This window comes from Prionailurus bengalensis, chromosome B3, assembly GCF_016509475.1.
Source record: "Prionailurus bengalensis isolate Pbe53 chromosome B3, Fcat_Pben_1.1_paternal_pri, whole genome shotgun sequence".
Taxonomy (NCBI): domain Eukaryota; kingdom Metazoa; phylum Chordata; class Mammalia; order Carnivora; family Felidae; genus Prionailurus; species Prionailurus bengalensis.
In genome coordinates this window covers 98,333,633-98,355,204 of record NC_057355.1, presented here as the reverse complement: position 1 = coordinate 98,355,204, position 21,572 = coordinate 98,333,633, and the positions used below count along the sequence as shown (strand labels likewise).

The 21,572-nt window shown below is 35.8% G+C and overlaps 1 protein-coding gene across 2 annotated transcripts in view; it reads left to right on the top strand.

The window, feature by feature from the left end:
- Positions 1 to 611: 611 nt before the first annotated feature.
- The window catches only part of NEMF (nuclear export mediator factor), a 57,712-nt gene continuing 36,751 nt past the window's right edge, over positions 612 to 21,572 (top strand). For both annotated transcript variants that reach the window (XM_043556090.1, XM_043556089.1), the window contains exons 1-15: positions 612 to 961; positions 1,792 to 1,860; positions 2,006 to 2,108; positions 4,993 to 5,118; positions 12,502 to 12,650; positions 13,635 to 13,702; positions 14,681 to 14,767; positions 16,121 to 16,194; positions 17,316 to 17,386; positions 17,465 to 17,540; positions 17,927 to 17,989; positions 19,343 to 19,420; positions 19,560 to 19,768; positions 20,025 to 20,216; positions 20,525 to 20,588. In XM_043556090.1, the coding sequence (XP_043412025.1) occupies positions 903 to 961; positions 1,792 to 1,860; positions 2,006 to 2,108; positions 4,993 to 5,118; positions 12,502 to 12,650; positions 13,635 to 13,702; positions 14,681 to 14,767; positions 16,121 to 16,194; positions 17,316 to 17,386; positions 17,465 to 17,540; positions 17,927 to 17,989; positions 19,343 to 19,420; positions 19,560 to 19,768; positions 20,025 to 20,216; positions 20,525 to 20,588 (1,488 nt within the window). In that variant the 5' untranslated portion in view covers positions 612 to 902. The remainder of the gene's footprint in view (positions 962 to 1,791; positions 1,861 to 2,005; positions 2,109 to 4,992; positions 5,119 to 12,501; positions 12,651 to 13,634; positions 13,703 to 14,680; positions 14,768 to 16,120; positions 16,195 to 17,315; positions 17,387 to 17,464; positions 17,541 to 17,926; positions 17,990 to 19,342; positions 19,421 to 19,559; positions 19,769 to 20,024; positions 20,217 to 20,524; positions 20,589 to 21,572) is intronic.

Here is a 21,572-nt window from a genome sequence, read left to right as displayed (position 1 = left end):
AAACTCCCGTGCTGATCAGTAGTGGGATCGCGCCTGTGAATAGCCACTGCACTCCAGCCTGGGCAACATAGCGAGACCCTGTCTCTTTTGCGTTCTTTCCTTGTATCTATCGTAACACAACGAGAAGTGGCATACTTGCATTCTTGCCCGGCAGTTTTCCTACTACCCCACGAGTCCCCCATGGTGGGGAAATCTTCTATTATTTTGTATCTCATTTCAAAACATTATGTAGCAAAACACCTGAATATTCAGGTTGCCAAGCGTTTACGGAGTTCCTATTGTATACCAGGTACTATGCTGAGGCAAGGGGATGCCAAGACCGAGGTTAGACGAGAATCCCACAAGACATCGCAAAACGCTCCTCAGAGAGCGTCCATCAAAATAGGAACTCTTTTTTGAACGTTTCTTCGCCTTTATTGTTGAGGGTAATTGTAGGGTGGTTCGTTTCGTTATATTTCAAAATTCTACTCGTCCAGTTAACCGAATGGAAAGGGCTCATTGCTCTTGCATACCGAACCCTACCGCCCATTTGGGGGAAATCCTCCCAGTACTCTCATCATAAATTGTTATGACCTGCAGAGGTCGCTAGGGAGGTCAGCTTGAGTCCTGAAACACAAGAGGGAAAGGTGACCGGACTAGTCCGTCAGCTTTCCAGGAAGGAATGCAGTTTCAAGAGAATAGTTCGGATCTATGTCTAATTGTTTTGGTATAACGAAAAGCTAGCTGACGGCGACTTGATACTCCAATTCTTCAGAAAAGCGACGCAAACACGTTCGCTTCAAGGAATATTGGGTCTTCTGCGCGGCCGTAGATTTCGGCCAAGTGCGCCTGCGCATAAGAGTAGCGGCGTTGAGTCAGGTAGTCAGTGGAGAAAACTGCGGTAGCGACCCTCAGACCTCGCCATGAAGACTCGCTTCAGCACCATTGACCTCCGCGCGGTACTCGCGGAGCTGAATGCCAGGTACTGAGCGATAGGTGACTAGGCTCTTGCGGGGAATGCAGAAGGCAGAGGCCGGTGCCCCGTGGTGGAAAAAAAGACCAGCCTGATGTTTCCACTTAATCCCCCAGTGCTCCTCTGCGGACCTGGCTAGGCCTGGGTGGGCGAGCGCGTGACATCTTTCCCGCGGCCCTCGGGATATCTGGGGACCCCAGCGTCCGCATGCCCCACACCCCGCACTCCGGGGCTGCTTGTCTCGCCGGATCTTGTGTCAGGCTTTGGCGGGGCCCTCGCCGAGCTCTCGCCTTGTTGGCCTGAGTTGCCCCGGTCTGGCAGCGAACGTTTATTAAGACACGAGACACCAAGTAGACGCCGGGGTGCCCAGCAGTCTTTTGCCTCAGGGGTTTCCAGACCGGAGGCCTGGTTTCTTTGACACTCCTCCTCATTCCTAGGAGACGGAATATTGGCATTTTAGCTGAAAGTAACATTCTGATCTGGTTTCTGTTATGCAGCTGTGTGAGTTTTGTCATTTTTTTTTCCCCCAGAGTTTTGTTACCTTTTTTTTCTTTTGTAATAAAGGGGGTTAGATATTTCCTTAGAAATATCGGGTCATTTCAAGGACGCAGGGCATTGCATGGTGTTCCTAGGACTGCTCTTTTTGTCTTAACTTTTGTTCTTAAGAAGTTACACTTCTTTTGGGCTCAATGCCTGGTGGCCTTCGCTCTGCTCCCTGGTTGACTCCATATCCTTTGAGTTGAAGATCCCCTCTTTGAAGGCCCTGCTTCCTCCTGCGGCTTTAATTTGAGTGAAGTTTTGTATTTCAAATGTTGTTACGTGTTTCCTTTCTCTTGCAGCTTACTAGGAATGAGAGTAAACAATGTTTATGATGTGGATAATAAGACCTATCTTATTCGTCTTCAAAAGTAAGAGCATTTTACAGGCTTGTTTGATCTTTGGTAATTAAATATGAGATTATTGATTTTTTTTTTAACCTGCACTTTTAGTCTGTTTTATTGAGTTAGCGTTGGCAAATGCCTTAAAGAAAAATTTAACTTTTTTCTTCCACAGACCAGACTTTAAAGCTACACTTTTACTTGAATCTGGCATACGAATTCACACAACAGAATTTGAGTGGCCTAAGAATATGATGCCATCTAGTTTTGCCATGAAGGTAAACTTTAAGTTATACTTGAAGCTAAATTTTAAGGCCCTGAGATTGGTCACTAACAATTTAAGTTTTAAAATGTTTGGTTTTCCTTCACTGTTATGAATAAAGTATAGATAAAATAGTTGATAGATACTGGGATGAATAAAGTAGACATTTATTGACTTCTCCCTGTTACCCTTCACACCCCAGTATGCTCTAGATCTTTCAGTTCCCACAGTCATTATTCTAGTTTAAACTTGTATAACGTTCCCATAAAGTCCTTTGAATTACAGTATACTTCTTGCTATCAAAACAGTTCTTTGTTAGACCAGAGTTAATTTTTCTAAAGCATCATTTTCATTAGTTTCTTACCTTTTATGATTCCCAAATTTCTGAATTCATATCCTATCTTCTAGTATTCTTGGTTTTCTGTGATATGCCCCCCCTTAACCTTTTCCTAGTTTTCTGCAGCTCACTTTTGAGCTGCCAATCTGTATTTTATTGAAATACTCAATGACATTAGTATGTTACCAATCATATCTTTTTACTTTTCACTTCTCTCTTTGCTTTTGTCTTTTTTTGTTTTTTTTCTATTAAAACAGAGAGTCTGCATTTGTGGACGTGTTACCTGTCCGTTTATTGGCATAACAAAGATACTGAAAGTTTATGTGGTACAGAAGAAAGACATTAGAATCAAATATACCTAACTTTGAATTAATGATTTTGCCGCTAAATAATTTTATAACCCAGAAAAGTAACTTAACCTCTTGAAACTTAGTTTCTTTAAATGTAGAATGCGGATAATAACTCCCTCATGGGGTTACTGGTGAGGATTATTTGAAGTAACATGTAAAGCACCTAACACAATGCCTGACACATATTAGGGCTCCATATGTATTAATTTCCTTCTTCCTCTCCTCCTCACTTTCCTTCAGAAATTTATTTGTTTTGGCATTGTGTTATTTCATTAGAGGCTTTACAGAGAAGAATCTTATCCCCAGCAACTTAGAATCTGTTTTGGATTACAAGTTAGGTAAGTGTTTCCCAAATCACAAGGCCTGTCACAAAATTATCAAACTCTTGAGAAGTTTAATTTATAGTAACCCCAAATGGTTCTTTTGGGAATTGTCCTTAATAATGGTGACACTTGGTATTTGTATAGCATTTTTCAAAATAAATTAATAACGCATATTTTGAGCTGTTTAATATGTCAGTGGATATGAAGAACGGTTATTTTAGCTTTACAGATGATAAGATACATGATACTGGGATTGTGTAAAAATCCCCAAATCAGGCTATACCAATAGGAGGCCAAACACTCTTAAAAAAAAAAAAAAAAAAAAAAAGTTAGAATTTTATGAGTTAGGTGTACATGTTAATCTAAATGTATATAGAGAGATACCCTCCAATGGAGCAGACACAGTGTTAAGCACATGATAAATAATTTAAAATAAAGAGCTGCTACCTTTGGCACAGTCATGCTCAGTTGTGGCAAATCACAGTGATTGTTCTTCATTCTCACATTTGGGGATGCCAGTGATAGCTTTGTGGCACTGTTGTTTTCACCAAGCTGCTAATATGGAAATAAATAAAACAAACATTATGTATGTACTGTATGCTCATCTATACTCATGATAAGTAATCTTCCCTTTTCTCCATTCCATGGTGTGGATTTCTGTTCCTTTCAAGGATGCCTTTTATCTCCATTTTAACTTTGTTTTTCTTAAATAAAAATACTACTGGGGGCCTCTGGGAGGATTGTGATTTTCCCTTGGGAGTTTAAAAATAGCCCTATATGTAGGTCACTGTTTAATCAAAACCATTATAGACCACTCTTAGAACTATTGAATATAGGAGGGAGAGATTGTTAAAAGTTTGAAAAGGCTTATTATATCTGCCTGAATGTATAAGTACATAAAATGAGAATTTTCGTCAATTTGAACTATTAGGTCTGGAGAAGAAGTCTTCTTGGTTATGAAAGAGTTGGCATTGGTTCTAAAAATGATTGTATATATTTTTAAAGGTGAATTTATATTAGCTTCTCTGTAAAATTTATCTTGAATTTGAGTCTTGGAAGCATTCTTTCTTACTGGTCTTGAGTAAGCAACCTTCCAAATTAAAGAATTAGAAACAGTGGTAAGAATTTTTAGGCACTACAGAGTAGTCTTGTTTCTGGTTCATGTTATACTTAAATATTTGTACTAAAGGATGGTGCATATAATCTAAAGCAATAGGTGTTGACCAAGTAATTTGTATTTGGGTTTAAAACATTAATTGTATTTTAATTGCTAATAAGAAAAGAACATCATGACTAGGGATAGGAAGAATGGGATTTGATAAGGAATAAGAGTTATTATATTTGGATTTGAGCCAAGTTGGTCAAAAGCTTTGGAGACAGTACCAGAAAAAATCTGTCTGGGCTATATTAATACATTTGTGGGAATAGAAGGTAATTGGATGTACGTTGAAGACTAACTTACAGAATACCAATAAGCTCATGGTTCAGAATTTGTGTTTGAAATGGAAGTTTGGTGGAAACCACTAATTAATATTGAACACAAAGGAAATTTGGGATCCTTAAAAGTTGAGACTGGAAAGAGGCTTTATGAAAAAAGGTTATGGCTTTGAGTGAGGTCATCAGGGTAAGAAAAAGAGATTTAGCAGTGATATAAACAACAGAGTACATTTCTCTATAGGGCAAAGTACAAAATACTGTTTCAGAGTTAGCAGTCAGAGTCCTGACAGAAAGTGTTTTTCCTTTGATTATCATCTGCAGGCTTTTGTTTACTATTTTTTAAATGTTATTCTTGATGGAAATGAAAAGAGGAAGCTTATTTACAAGCCAATACCAAATGGTTAAGAATTCACTTCTACTATATGAATGCCCTTTTCTTCTGTTCCCCACTAGTGTCGAAAACATTTGAAGAGTCGGCGATTAGTCAGTGCAAAACAACTTGGTGTGGATAGAATTGTAGATTTTCAATTTGGAAGTGATGAAGCTGCTTATCACTTAATCATTGAGCTCTATGATAGGGTAAGTTAAATTTGGGTGGTGAGATGAAGGATAATTCATTGTTGTATTGTTAATTATCTGTGTAATACTATTATACTGTAAAATATGGGCAGGGAACAGCAGCTGTAGCCCATCTGAAATTGATTTTTGTGTGTGGTCTCAGGTAGTGAGTGGTCAATTGAAATTTGTGTGATACCCTCTTTAAAAAATTTTTCTAAAAACTTTATTGTTTTCAAATGATTGTGGATTCACAGGAAGTTGCAGAGATAGAGATGTCCGTTTCCCTTAGTTGTTACATTTTACATTATTATAGTACAATATCAAAGTCAGGAAATTGATGCTGGTACAATGTATGCATCTAGTTCTGTTCTTTTTTTTTTTTTTTAATTTTTTTTTTTTCAACGTTTATTTATTTTTGGGACAGAGAGAGACAGAGCATGAACGGGGGAGGGGCAGAGAGAGAGGGAGACACAGAATTGGAAACAGGCTCCAGGCTCTGAGCCATCAGCCCAGAGCCTGACGCGGGGCTCGAACTCCCGGACCGCGAGATCGTGACCTGGCTGAAGTCGGACGCTTAACCGACTGCGCCACCCAGGTGCCCCTAGTTCTGTTCATTTTACCACCTTTGTAGATTCATGTAATCACTACTGCAATCAAGATACAGAATTTTTCCACTACCACAGAGATCTTCCTGGTGATACCCCTTTATGGTCATACCCACCCACTCCTCTTCCTCCCACCATCCCTCCCTCCTGACAACTACCAATCTGTTCTGTCCCTATAATTTTGTCATTATAAATTGGGTCTTCAACAAAGAAGTCAGGTTCAGAACCTTGGTAGAAGGACATACCAGATACTCTTAAATGGGAGTTGGTAAACTACAGCCTGTGGCCCCTTTTTATAAAGCTTGTGAGCTTAAGAATGGTAATGTCTTAAAAAGGGCTCTTAAAAAAACAAAAAAGAATATGCAACGGAGACCATATGTGGCCACAAATGCTAAAATGTTTACTGTCTTGCCTTTTACAGAGTTTGCTTTGTAAAAAAGTTTGCTGGCCTCTGCTCTTATAGACTCATGTTGTATGAGCCAACAGTGTGTAGACAAATACCAAAATATATCAGAGGGCCAAGGTAGGATTTATAAGACTTGTTTTAATCTAGAAGCAAGTGCTTCCATGAAAATAGAGTGCTAACCTGTGTTCTAGGGTGATCAGAATAAATTACACAGGACTGAATAAACTGGAGAGAATCTAATTGTGGTTAGTTATTTTCTAGAATATTTTTGGTGTTATGATGAGTATTTTATGGTGATGTATGATAGAGCCCTTTACCTTCCTCTTCATCCTTAGTAGTCTGTACTTCTGCAAATTGGAGTGATATGTAATTAAATGGTGATTTGCTCATTGATCCTTTAGAATTTTAGGAACAAATGAGATTTTTTTTTTTAATTTTTTTTTCAACATTTATTTATTTTTGGGACAGAGAGAGACAGAGCATGAACGGGGGAGGGGCAGAGAGAGAGGGAGACACAGAATCGGAAACAGGCTCCAGGCTCTGAGCCATCAGCCCAGAGCCTGACACGGGGCTCGAACTCACGCACCGCGAGATCGTGACCTGGCTGAAGTCGGACGCTTAACCGACTGCGCCACCCAGGCGCCCCACAAATGAGATTTTTTACTGAGTTTTTGTGTGTTTTTTTTGGTTTTTTTTTTTTTTTTTTTACAGCTAATGGCAATGTGTATGTTTACATAGGTTCAATAAGAATTTGTAATCCTTTTTACCAAGATATAATCAGGCAAATTGTGCAAACTAGGTCAAACTTAGGGTGTCATATTTGTGAATAAGTCTCACTTAACTAGGTATGACAAAGGTTATATTTTATATGTAGAAGCAGTGTCCACAAAACATCCTGAGAAACTGATCTTTTACCTATTCTGTGGCATATATGATCCTAGCCTATTGGTGGTAAAGAATTTGAATAGATTTGAATAACTGTAGATCTGAATAACTTTAAAGAGGAATTTACCTGTATTTATAGGTCTACCACTGACACAATCAGTAGTGATTTTTGTTTGGTTTCAAATACTAATTTTTAAGTCTCTGGGATAATAGAAAACTTTTGAAAATAAAATCCCAGATTTCTTATGAATTCTCCAGGCAGCAGTGATTATTATGGCTTTAGTAATTGCTTCATACCTTGTGACTCTAGATTTGCTGACTATATCTGAGGAGATATATTTATGTTATTTAACATTTCTTGCTGGACCTATGTAAATCAGGCCAAGATGCAATGAGAGTAGCTTGTGTTTATGTATATTTGTCATCAAAATAATTTTAGATGTCATGATGAGAAAGGACTGTAAAAAAGTATCTAAAATTTGAAAAGAGACAGAAAGGACCAAACTGTCATTTTAGTATCCTGCTGGGTGTTGTCTAGCAGGCACTTATGGGGGTTAGTTTTTCCTCTAGAGTTGTGTATCTTGAATTTGCTATTTACTATTGATTAGGGTTTTTTGTTTTGTTTTGTTTTTTTACAGTTCTTTAAGTGTAGACTTTAACTTGTAGAAAACTGATAGCAATGCAAATGATTCTTGCCTGATAGCAATGAAAGTTATTTGATCCAGTAGAGATTCAAATTGTATCTGTCCAGAGAAAAGATATCCTCAGTGGTTACAGTCTTACTGCCTTGAATTGACAATCTTACACAATTATTCTCATTGTAAATAGTTCATTTATTTCATTTCTCTTACAACCAGTTTTACCATCTAGTGGTTTTATTATTCATTAGTTAAGTAAATTTTGACAGTTACAATAAGTTTATTGTCTTCTGGCAACTGTTATTTCTACTGAAATCTGTCAGCTCCTTTGAAGGTAATCTGGCCTTTTTATCTGGATGCTTTAAAATTTTTTCTCTTTGTCTTTGGTTTTCAGTATTTTTGCTGTGCTGTGCCTAGTTGAGTTCTTATTTGTAATTATCTTTTGGGGGTTCATAGGGTTTCTAGAATCCGAGTTGATGTTTTTCATCAGTTTTGGGAAATTCAGCCCGATTTTCTTTGATCTGTCTTCCAATTCACTAATTTTATTGCTACCAGACAAGAATCACTTGGAATTGCTATTTTTATTGTCTGTTGTTTCATTTGATTTTAATTACACTGTCTTGTCTCCTCACATGTCCCGTTATTTCATTTTGTGCCAGGAACTGAGAAGAAAAAACAGTAGTTGTAGTCTGAGATCCAGAATAACTTGTCTTTCTCTAGAGAAGATAATTGCTTTTGACAAGTGGCTAAGGGTACAGCTAATTCCAGATTACCTTACTCCAATCAAGAATTGAATTGATTAGGGGCGCCTGGGTGGCGCAGTCGGTTAAGCGTCCGACTTCAGCCAGGTCACGATCTCGCGGTCCGTGAGTTCGAGCCCCGCGTCGGGCTCTGTGCTGACAGCTCAGAGCCTGGAGCCTGTTTCAGATTCTGTGTCTCCCTCTCTCTGACCCTCCCCCGTTCATCTCTGTCTCTCTCTGTCTCAAAAATAAATAAACGTTAAAAAAAAATTAAAAAAAAAAAAAAAAGAATTGAATTGATTAGAAGTTGGGCCTGGAAAATCTGGTATATTTCTGGTTCACACCTTCCCTTAAGAAGCAGCCTTTATGAGTCACTATTCAGAACTGGATTTCTCAGGATATCTGCCCCCGCCACTGCCCCAGTCACCTTTCACTTGGGCTCTGAACTCCAGTTTTTATTCCCCTTAGTTGTTCGTGAGTCTATCAAAATTTATGCTCAGCTTCTCAGCCTATCAGTTGTTTCTTAACTGTTAGACAAACTATCCTAGGGGAAAAGTAGCCCCCCATGTGTGACTCATCTTTCTGAGTTTTCTTCTCCTAGGTTTTGGTCCTGTGAAGGTTTACTGTCTTGCTTGCATTTTTGATTTCTTAAAATACAAGCTTTGTGTATTTTGTCCAGTTTTTCTGTTTCTCAGTAGGACATTGGTTGGAATTATCTAGACTACCATTTAAATTAGATATGTTTATACAAGTAGTTCATGAATACATTCTCAGTATATAGAGAAGTACATAAAATTAAAATGGAAAGTCTTACCCTTCCTAGCCCAAACCATTTCCTCATTCCAAGGTAACCACTGTTATGTATGGTGTCTTATTTATGATCTCCTTCCCCTCTTCCCACCACTGTCAAAACAAACAAACAAACAAACAAAAAACCCAAACACCTTTTTTTTTTTTTTTTTTTTTCATCTGGGGGGGGAAAAAAATCTCTAGAATGTAACTGAAGGCATGCTTAGGTTTCAGTCAATATGCTTACATTCTAAATTTAAACTTATGTACCAGGCACGGACCTTTCCATTTTTTTTTTCCTTTTTCAATTTAAACTTAGACCTTAACGATACGTAAAAATTCTTTGCATACAATGATTTTGTGTAATCTTTGCTATTAAAAAAAATCTAGGGGCACCTGGGTGGCTCAGTTGGTTAAGCATAGGACTCTTGGTTTCGGCTCACAGGTCATGATCTTACGGTTTCGTGAGTTCACGCCCTGCGTCTGGCTCTGCACTGGCAGTGTGGAGGCTGCTTGGGATTCTCTCTCTCTCTCTCTCTCTCTCTCTCTCTCTCTCTCTCTCTCTGCCCCTTCCCTGCTCATGCTCCCTCCCTCTCTCAGAAGAAATAAATAAACTTAAAATTGTTTTTAATTAAAAAAATCTAAACAACCTTTTCATTTTGTAATAATTTAGGATTTATAGAAAAGTTGTGAAGATAATATGAAAAGTTCTTGTATATCCTTCATTTTTCTTAATGTTAACCTCTTACATAATCACAGTACATGTGTTAAAACTAAGAAGTTAACACTGACGCATTACTGTTAATTAAACTGCAGACTTTTTCTTAGATTTCACCAGTTTTTGTAGTACATACCCTTTTTGTGCTCTGGAATCCAATCCAGGATACCCCATTGCATTTAGGGCCTTTCTATTTTTAGGGGTTTGAGCTATTAGTATGCATACTGCCTAGGTTTCAGAGGTCCAGTTATTGATGAGTTGGAAATACAGATTAAGGATTTTATACATGAAAGTATGTGCTTGGGAATTTTCAGCAGTTATTGTGATACTTAAGAGAGGTAGGTTGGTTGACTCTTACAGTAGATCTTGAAGATTGCTATTCCCTCTCTTTATACCAGGGTTTGATCTCCTAGGCTTCATGTCTGGAATTTTGATGTATGGTTTATCTAGAGTTGATCAGACCTTGGTTAAAGAGGTGATTGCTGCTCAAATTCATTTAACAAAGTCAGTTTATTAATTTGCAATAAAATTCCAATAAGAAAGATGCTGGAGAAAGTAAGTTAAGGTCAGAAAGTAGTTTATTGAGTACATCAGAGTCAAGCACAGTATTTCCCAAAGTATGTTTCTTAGATACTACCTTCCCTAGATAATAGGTGTACCTTGAAAAATAGGTCCCATAGCCATTAAAATTTGAGGGCCTTTGAGAATAAAGGGGGAAAATTTTTTTAACTCTAGGACTTATCAGTGCCTTTAATGCAATAATGTGATGTGTATATCCCCTAGAGAAGGATATGTTACACAGAATTGCCAACTTTATTTGCTCAGAGTTCTTTTTTTATGGAGGTGGGGGGAACCATATTACAGAATAGTTTTGGGAAACCCTGGTTTAAGGCAAAAAATGCTTTCAGGAAAGTAACTGCCTTGCTGGAATCTGCCAGATATTCTTGATAACTGCACGCTTTGATTCAACAAACATTTAGTGAGCACCTTCTCTGTGCCAGGCTGTATGGCTGGGTCTGTTTTGCAAGTCACATTAAATTACATTTTCTTCAGTCAGACACTATGTGGACTTCTTTCCAAGCCCTCACCCAAACTTTGCTTTTTCAGTTAACCTTTTCTTTTCTTTTCTGAGAGAGAGACTGCAAGTCAGGGAGAGGGATGGGGTGGGGGAGGAGAGAGAGAAAGAGAGAATCCCAGGTAGGCTCCATGCTTAGCACAGAGTCCAAGGTGGAGCTTGAACTTGCAGACCAGTGAGATCATGACCTGAGCTGGAACCAAGAGTCAGACGCTTAACTGACTGAGTCACCCAGACACCCCTAATCTTAACTTTTTAATAGATACTTTCATTTTTCCATATATTTGCTTTCCACTTCCTAGGATACACATTTTTTTCTGTGTCGTGCTATTTTTTACTTAAGATTATAAACATTTTCCTACTTTTTCAAAACAGTCTTCATAAGTTAACAGCTTTTAAATAGTTTGTTAGGTTGATTTATCAAAAATCAGCAATTTCCTCAATTTTTACATTTAGGCTGTTTCCATTTTTTTCTATTGGAAATAAACTGCAGTGAATATCTTTAAACATATAGCTTTTGGTTTTATGGAGTTCTTACATTAGGCTACATTACAAGTGTGGAACCACGTGGGTATAAAGTGTAACTATCTGTATTGATTTTGCCACATAACTATTGCTATCCAAAGACAAATTGCAGATGAAAGTATAAATATCTCTTTATTTGGTTTCTGAAATATCTGTCTGTTCTGAATTGTTTTTAATAAGCCACGGTATTTGTAGACCTACCTCCTGCAAGGACAACAGTAAGTTTAGCTGGTGATCATCAAGGTGTTAACTGACTACAGGTTTCTCCTGCTCTCCGAAAGTAGAGCGTTCATATGGAAACTTTTGTAAGCTGAAATGGCATAAAGCAAAGAAGCAGTTGTCACCAATTTATATAGAAAAACTTTTGAACATCCCCAGAAAATACCTTCTCTTAGGCTTTTCTGATACTGTAAGGACATATCTTACTAATAGATGCACAAAATAAGTAGAGGTAAAGCACAGATGCTCACAGTTCAAAGCTATGATGGCTTGATGCTGAAATGCTGAGTTAAGTTGCCAGGGAATGGGGTTTGACTCACTGCTTGGGTTGCCTGCTGACTCTATAACAGGTCACTGCCAAACAAACTGAATGCTTTTTTTTTGTTTTTTGCCTTATTTTCATAAAAGTGAAAATTAATTTCAGATTTCTTTCGGTCAGTAGACCGGTATTAATGTAGGTCTTTTGTAAAAGCAAGGCGGTGTAAAGCAAAGTTGTGAAAAGTAGGTGGTAACTGTTGTACTTCCATTAGTGACTTCAGTAGAACGATCAGACAGTGAGTTTAAAGTTGCTTTATATTCCTTCATTATGTTTCAAACTTGGGGTCCTTTATTTGTTTATCTTATTTCAGTCTATGATGGACAAGTGCAAGGAGCACTGTTTAGATGTGACTCAAGTGCTTTTTGTTTGTAACTTCATTGTAGCTTTGATTCAGGTTTTTAAGAGACCCCATTTTCTTTCTCACTTTTTAAGAAGTTTCAAGAATGATTGGGAAAAGCAATAAATTATATTTTATTTTATTACAGGGAAACATTGTTCTTACAGATTATGAGTACCTAATTTTGAATATACTAAGATTTCGAACTGATGAGTCAGATGATGTTAAATTTGCTGTTCGTGAACGCTACCCAGTTGATCATGCTAGAGCTGCTGAACCTTTGCTTACTTTGGAAAGGTAACATGTTTTGTTTCTAAACTCATTTCATGTTGTATTAAAAGGTAAAATAGATCATATGTCAGAATATTAAAGAACTGTCACATAAAATATTTTGTTCATTTGCATAAAATAACTAAATTTGGACTGCTTGAACTATTTAAATGTGCATGTAAGCAATTAAACCTCATTTGCAAGTAGCATCTGTGTGTCTTTTTAATCTAAGGCTGGTTGGTGTTACTTCAGGTGTTGATGATTTCTTGGTAAAGTGAGGGAACTTACTAGCTATTCTGTGGGAAGACAGATGGCTATCTTGCACAGAGTACAAACGGATATGGTTTAGCTAAGAAAAGGGAGTACCGTAGGATAAGGTGCTGATTTTAGGTACTCTTCTGGCTGGAAGGTTTTGCTAATAGCTGTAGCAGAGGTTCTCAAAGTTTAGCATGGGTCACATTCACCTGGATGGCTTGATAAAACATATCCTGCCCCTGCTTCCAGTTTCTGATTCAGTGGATCTGGTGTAGAGCCCAGGAATTTTCAGTTCTTACAAGTTCTCAGGTGATGTTTGTGCTGCTGATCTGGGGATCAGAGTGGCCAAACAGCATCCTTAAGAGCTCTTACTAAATGCATAATTAGGTAAAGCCATTCCAGGTATTAAGATTATCACCAAGCTCTACAAACATTTACCTGTTATATAGGAACATCTCTTTCTTAACACATATGGGCACATTTTCAATAAACAATATGACTAAGTTGAAAAGTATTGATTTTTCTTAGAAGACTTGGTTTCAGGTCCTAGTCTGCTGCTCAGGAACCTACTGCCCTTGGGTAAATTACTTTTATGACCCATTTTCTTACCTACAAAGTGAACTAATTCTTCTTGTATGTTAGAGTATTGTGATGATGAGGCGATTTGATGGAAATGAAAGTATTGTAAATATGAATATTGCTGTAAGTTTTATTAAATAAAAGATAATGAGAGGCGTGTCAATTTTGTTTTCACAGACTGACTGAAATAATAGCCAGTGCACCTAAAGGTGAACTACTGAAGAGAGTTCTTAATCCATTACTTCGTGAGTAAGCCTAAATAGAGCAATGAAATGTTTGCAAGAAAATGTAGTTTTCAGGAATATATTTAAATCTTTTATAACTCAAGAGAGTATTACAACAACTTGATAATGTAGAAGGGAGCTTAAAATTATCTTTTGAATAAATAAGAATTTATTTTTAAGGAAAGAGGAATTTGTTATACCACATGAAGTTTGACCTTTATGTGTTAGCTTTTATTTAAAAGCAATACAGCTAAATAAACTGATAGTATGTTATCTAGCATTTTAGTGCTAGTGTACTATTCTGAGAAATTGTGTTTTTTTTCTTTTCATTGTGAATCTTTGATTTAATAACCACTTGAGTTTTTGTTTTTGTTTTTGTTTTTAATTGGTGTGTCTCAGGGTACCCCAGAATCTGTCAGGTACTTTCAATCGGATAAAGATAATCCAATAAACTTATACTTGAAAAATCATTACTCATCCCTACACTGATGAGTCTGGAGAGGACTTGGGCAGCAGGTATCCTCAGTTACTGGGCATTAGGGAGTCACTTGTCCTCTCTTCTGAAATTAGAATGCATTAATAAGTTACCTTTACAGCTTTCCAACTGTTAGTATAGCATACATAAAATTGTTAAGTTTGGATTTTTAAAATTAATTTATTAATATGGGGTATTGTATTAACCAGTTTTTGGATACTAAAGCAGTCTTTCATTCCTGATTTGAAATCCTTTATATGTGGCTCAATTCCATTAAATTCTTATAAAATTTATGCACTGACTTCTGCAGTTGTAGTCTCAAATTTTTGTAAGTACTTGAATTATCATTTGTAATTACATTTCAAAATAAGTAAAGTAAAAAAATAAAATCATAAAAAGCAAAATAAGTAAATTGTTATTTTCATTGACTTCTGAGTAGATATTTATATTGGGATGTAAATTTCATATTATATTTTGAATATTATATAGGGGAATACTAAAAATAATATCTTCTGCTTTTATAGCCTATGGACCAGCTCTCATTGAACACTGTCTTATAGAAAATGGATTCTCTGGCAATGTCAAAGTGGATGAAAAATTTGAAAGTAAAGGTATGCCTGCATACTACAATTTTTGCCCATTTTCATGTATTTCCTTTTTAAAAAAACTATGAAAATTCTTTCTGAGAAAGTAATAAAAGTGAGCAGGTAGTAAATCTGTAAAAACTATAAAATATTTGATCTATTAATTTTTTTTATGTTTGTTTATTTATTAATTTTGAGAGAGAAAGAATGTGAGCAAGGGAGGGGCAGAGAGGGACATGGGGCTTGATCCCATGAACTGTGAGATCATGACTTGAGCCGAAATCAAGAGTCAGACGCTTAACCAACTGAGCCACCCAGGCGCCCCAGGTCTATGAATGTTCTATCCATATGGTATTTCTAGCTTCCTGCTCTAATGTGGCACTTTATCCCTGGTAACTCACATTTCAGTCTCTTGACCTACCTTAGTACTTTTCAACTTTACAATATTCTCCTTCCCCTGAATAATTGAAGTGGTTACCATACTTGAGGTAGGATCTGGTATAACACTTGATGTAGTTGAGTTATTCACCTTCTGACTAGGAAGTTGGAGTGCTTTTAGTAATAGCTTTATTCATGCATTTTAATTCTATAAGAACTGTAGTGTGTCTATATGATGAATTAGGCTTTTGTAACTACTTAAGGGAATCTAACTAAATTGCCAGATTAGGACAGTAAAAAATTAGAGGAAATATAAGGGAAAAGGAAGACTTGGCTTTTGACAAATTTATTTGCAGATTCTCATGTAAAATTACAAAAATATATTCTTCGTGTTTATATCTTGGGATTACGTATCAGTTAAGATTTGGGGATATTAATTTTTATGCTGTAAATGTTTTTATGTTTAAAAATACAAATTAATGTTTTAGTGAGTGATTTTGTGTTTGACATACTAATTCAGTGCAATCCTGATCAAAATGCCAACAGGTGGTATTGTTTTTGCAATTGCAGTGTTCTGGTTTTTTAAATAAATACTGTGGAATAAAAGCATGTGAAAATGTTCAGGATAACTCTGGAAAATAATAGTAGTGATGGAGAATAACCCTTTTACAGATAAAGGTATATTAAGAACCTAATAGTTTTTGAAAAAGTAGAAAATGAAAAATTCAGAAACAGGCCCACGTATACATGGGAATTTAGTATATAAACAAAGTATCTTTAACATCATGAGGGTAAAGATGGATTCAGTAAAAAACTATTGGGATCACAAGCTGGCCAAAACATATTCTTATTTACATATACTGATTATAAACACGAAGTAACTATATTTAATTTTCTTGAACACTTTTATTATTTCATAAGCACTTTTCTGTTTTCAGTATGGTTTTGTAGTAGTTAATTGGCACCTGATTGGCATTCCTTTTTTCCATTTTGTTCTGTTAGACCTTGAAAAAGTACTTGTTTGTCTGCAGAAAGCAGAAGACTATATGAAAACAACATCCAACTTCAGTGGAAAGGTAGTACCACATATTATTATTGTATATTGTACTATTGTATATTGTGGTTTTATTTCTTTAGATTTTCAGAATTCACAGTTAATTAGGGATCACTATATGTAAGTTTTTTGTTAATTTGGAAATTCAACATCTGTAATAGGCTTATTCTAGGGTTTTTTGGTTTTTTTTTTTTTCTAATTGCTGTTGGGTTATAATTTTTCTTCTGTTCCTTTTTTTTTTTTAAGTTTATTTATTTTGAGAGAGGGTGAGAATGCACATGGAAGAGCATGCAAACAAGGGGAGGGTCAGAGAGAGAGAGAGGAAGAAAGAGAATCCCAAGCAGACTTCTGCCCTGTCAGCACAGAGCCTGACATGGGGCTTGATCTCATGAACCCTGAGGTCATGACCTGAGCTGAAATCAAGAGTGACATGCTTAGCTGACTGAGCCTCCCAGGCGCCCTTCTTCTCTTCTTTTTATAGAAAGTACTAGGTCAGGTCACAATTGGCATACCAGGAAAGTTGAGGAATTTGAAAATAATTCCTCTTAGGTTGATTTTATTTAGAGAAATACTTTTTAATTGCTAGCACTTAATTAAAAAATTAGCAATTTACATCACTCTAATAGGTAAACATCCTCTGAATCATCTCATATCTTGTTTTTGTTCCCTATTCAAAGTATAACTTTATACTAGAAGTTCAGAGGAAGTTCTGATTAATTCCAGCTAAATTCAGTGCAGATACACCTGCCCAGTTTTTAAAATGAATTAAAATTTCTTACCAACAAAGTAAACCTAAGACTTTTTCTCCTGAAAGTAAAGTGCTATTGACTTTTTAAAGTTGCAGAATATCTAAAATTAGGAAGAAAAAAGCAAAATGTACATGGATAATCCCATCATTTTATCAAATCACTAGTTTTAATTTTCTTTATTCCTTATTTTTCTTGTCCATATGAAAAAAAGTATTATTTAATAATACTTATTGAGCCTAGAAACATCATTTTGAGAATTGATACAATCAGTAGACAAATGCAGCAGATTATTTAAAACTAGAATAATTTTGTAAGTTTAATAAAATCGGGATCAGTCATGGAAGATACATCTTAACTATGAAGAGAAATGAATTTTAATATTGGATTTTTGTAGGGGTACATCATTCAGAAAAGAGAAATAAAACCAAGCTTGGAAGTAGATAAACCAACTGAAGACATACTCACGTAAGCATATAGGCATGAGTCAGTTTACTTTGGATATTTATTAATGTTCTTGAATGATACAATAAATATGTTTTGCAGGTATGAGGAATTTCATCCTTTCTTGTTTTCTCAACATTCACAATGTCCATATATAGAATTTGAATCATTTGACAAGGTGGGTTTTCCAATTCTGTTTTTTTGACCAGTTAGTATGATATGAGTTATTAAATTAATACCAACTTGATTTGATTGATAAATTAAAAATATTTTTGGTTTACAATCACTGTATCTGAGCATTAAAGATCATTGCAGTCACAAATAAAAACTGTTGGAAATTTTTATTGTCACTTTATTTCAAGATGAAGGACCAAAGGTTTGAACTTAATTTGATTCTTGGCCCTTTGAGCTATATAATACATTTCCTGGGAATCTGTTCAAGTTCTTTGGGTAGTGTTATGAAACAAAATGGACTCTAAAATTCTGTGTATCTAAGTTGAAGTAGAAACCCTGTTTTGTTTTTTTTTTTAACCAGTTACTGTCTTTTTCTGTTTTTTAAATAAGGCCGTGGACGAATTTTATTCCAAGATAGAAGGTCAGAAAATAGATTTAAAAGCTTTACAACAGGTATGGTATTGTTAAAAACATTAAACTAGGCTTGGTGTGATTTGCTGTGTAGACGATGCTTTCATATAGGAATAGGTGACGTTTCAGCAGTAGTATGGGAATGCCCTGATCCCTTGGATCACTGATAATGGTCCAGAGGAGATCTCATTGTTGAAAAGCATTCCCTCGTTTGTTCCATCTGTACGTAAGATATTCTCTAAAATGGAAAATACAATGGGAAGGTGAGTCCTGTTATTTATTCCCTAGTATAATATGGGTTATTATAGCAACCCAAAGCTTTTCAACCTTTGCTGTTAAGGGAACATTGTTCCAAGGAGATTTTTAAGTAGGCCAAAAGAAAGGGAAACGTTCTTTCTGTACAAATAAGTGTATTTTTCATTAAACTGGGTTTTATTCTAAGTGGGCTTTCAAACTCCACAGGAAGTTTTAATATGCTCTGTTTCTCGGTACATTTGACCATGATTTTGGAGCATTGCCACAGAGTTGTTTTAGAAATTAGCCACAGTCACTCTTGATTTGAAGAGGATTTAATTTTTCAAAAATATTAATAAATTCTTGAAGTACGTGTGCAAAAGTTTGGAATTATATGAATCTCTGTGCCCTCCCCTCTGTTTAAAAAATTAACAGCACAATTTCAAAGCTGGTGGGTTGAGTGAATTAAACAGTGTGCCTGCCACACGGTGGCAGCACTTTAGCTAGTAAACATATTTAGCAGTAACATTGGATTGCATGTTTTTATGTGCATCAGAATATTCATGAATTATTTTAGTAATCACTGTGTGTTCTTTTAATAGTCACCATTCTTATGATTCAAATCTTTTAAATACTACATCCCATGATTCAGACCTTCATTAACTGATGATTCTGTTACTAGTGTTAGAAAATTTGCCTCAAATCAATAACCTTGAAATGCAAATGATAAATGCTAAAATGCTATATAGAAGGTAAATTAACTACTGTGAGACTTTGTGGCATTAATTTAAGAAAAAGAGTACTCTGTAGAAATAATACTGAGAAAATTAAAAGCAGCAATAACTTAAAAAGAAGCTCTTTTGGTAATTTGTGTTCTTTAAGAATGCATTTCCCTAAAACTTTACAGTTATGTGATAAGAAGAAAATGTCTTGTAGTCAGAATACATTCCTATATAGGGAATGGGAAGTAAGTAGTGGGGAGAGGTAATTTGGGAGCTTGAAACACTTTGGGGTAGGGTAGACCTGGGTGTTGGACTGCAGGAACCTCAGACAGCATTGTGGGGTTGAAGTGGAGGAGGGAGAGTTTCAGGATGTAAGAGAGGAAAGGTGCAGAAGGCAGAAGAAAACTAATTTTTGAAAAATATGTTTTGCCCACAAAAGGAAAAACAAGCATTGAAGAAATTAGATAACGTCCGGAAGGATCACGAAAACAGATTAGAAGCTCTTCAACAGGCTCAGGTATTCTGTTTAGCTTTTTCCCAGATTTCAAAAATGGTAACTTTAAATAAAACATTGTATGTTAACTAAGTGGAATTAAAATAAAAACTAAAAACATAACTTTAACATGGTATTACAGTAATTGTTTTTGTTTCTTAAGGAAATAGACAAACTTAAAGGAGAGCTCATAGAAATGAACCTACAGATAGTTGACAGAGCTATTCAGGTTGTTCGAAGTGCTTTAGCCAACCAGATAGATTGGACAGAAATTGGGTTAATTGTGAAAGAAGCCCAAGCTCAAGGAGACCCTGTTGCAAGTGCAATTAAAGAATTAAAACTACAAACAAACCATGTTACAATGCTACTAAGGTGAGTTTGATTCTTAGTTAAGCAGTTAATGCTTGTTTTTATTTTGCTGTTTAATTGTTCACTGTATTCATTTAAAATTTTTTCTCTTGTATTTGGAAGTTTATCCTTGAAGATACAGAAAAAACATTATTTACATTAAAATAATGCAACTGTTTAAATACTGCAAATAACTTTATAATTTCATTGAGGAAAAAAATTGAAAATAAAAAAGTGATGTCATTGACATTAGTGAAATACTATTGAATATTTTTAATAGAAATCCATACTTGTTATCAGAGGAGGAAGATGACGATGTTGATGGTGACATCACTGTTGAAAAAAATGAAACCGAAGCACCAAAAGGAAAAAAGAAAAAGCAAAAGAATAAACAGCTGCAGAAGCCTCAAAAAAATAGGCCATTACTTGTTGATGTTGATCTCAGCTTGTCAGCATATGCCAATGCCAAAAAGTAAGTGTTAAGTATGAATTGTAAGTAAAATATCTGCAATAAATCAGGATAATAAGGATAATATATGTATATATATTACGTATGTATGTGTTTTGGGGTGAAAACACTTTTTAAAATCTTTGTGCATTATACAACTTTGTTTTCAAAACATACAAAACAAAGTTGCATAATGCGCAAAATTTGTTCCATATGATTTGAATGTGTAAAATTAGAAGTAACATAAATAGAAAGCTAAAGAATAGCTTAATTTTACTTAAAATTTTAATAGCTTAATTTTACTTAAAATTAAGAGAAATGCATTTTTCTAGATACTATGATCACAAGAGGTATGCTGCTAAGAAAACACAAAAGACCGTTGAAGCTGCTGAGAAGGTACTTACTATTTCTTAGAGTGAATGTGAATTGTTTTTTCTCTGCTTTAAATGAGTGGCTTTAATTATTTCGTTTAAATGAGGTTTTCTAATTCAGAAATAACTTTCAAACTTAATTTTGCTGTAATTATATGTATTTCCAGTGTTTATTTTCTTCCCCAAACCTGCTCCTTCCCCAGTCTTCCCCATGCTATAAATAGCACCTTCCTTTTTCCCTTTGCTTGAGTTAAAAGTATTAGAGTCATCCTAGGCTTTTCTCTCATAAATTATATCCAGTCCATCAGCAAATCCTTGTAGGTCTTTTGTAGAGTATAACCAGAATCTGACCGCTTCTCAATAATCCCAGCCCCCGTCATTTCTGTTCACATAGACTGTAACAGTAGCCTCTTCTTGGGTCTCTGCCTTCTACCCTTCTCCCCCTACAGTCTGTTCTTCAAACAGTAGCCATAGTGATCCTTTTAAATAAAAAATGAAGTTATTTCTCTTTGTTCAAAATCCATTTGCTTCCCATCTTATCAAGACAGGTCAAAGCCCTTCTCCTGCCCTGTAAGGTCCTACCTGATCCACTCCCCTCCAATTTAATCACCTGCATTCCTCTTGCTACACTCTTTTCAGCGACACTGGGATCTTAGGTGTTCCTGTAACAGTGATGCATGCTGCCTTCTCGGGGCATTTGTGTTTGTTGCTCTTTCTACAGAGAATGTTTTTCCCTTAAAGTTTCCATGGTTTGATCCTTCCATTCATTGGCATGTCTACTAAAATGAGACTTTATCAGAGAGGCCTTTCTTTAAAAAAATTTTTTTTTGATGTTTAAAAAAATTTTTTTTAATGTTTATTTATTTTTGAGAGAGAGAGAGAGAGAGAGAGAGAGCTTGAGTGGGAGAGGGGCAGAGGGAGAGGGAGACACAGAATCTAAAGCAGGCTCCAGGCTCTGAGCTGTCAGCACAGAGCCTGATGCAGGCTTGAATGCACAAATGGTGAGAGC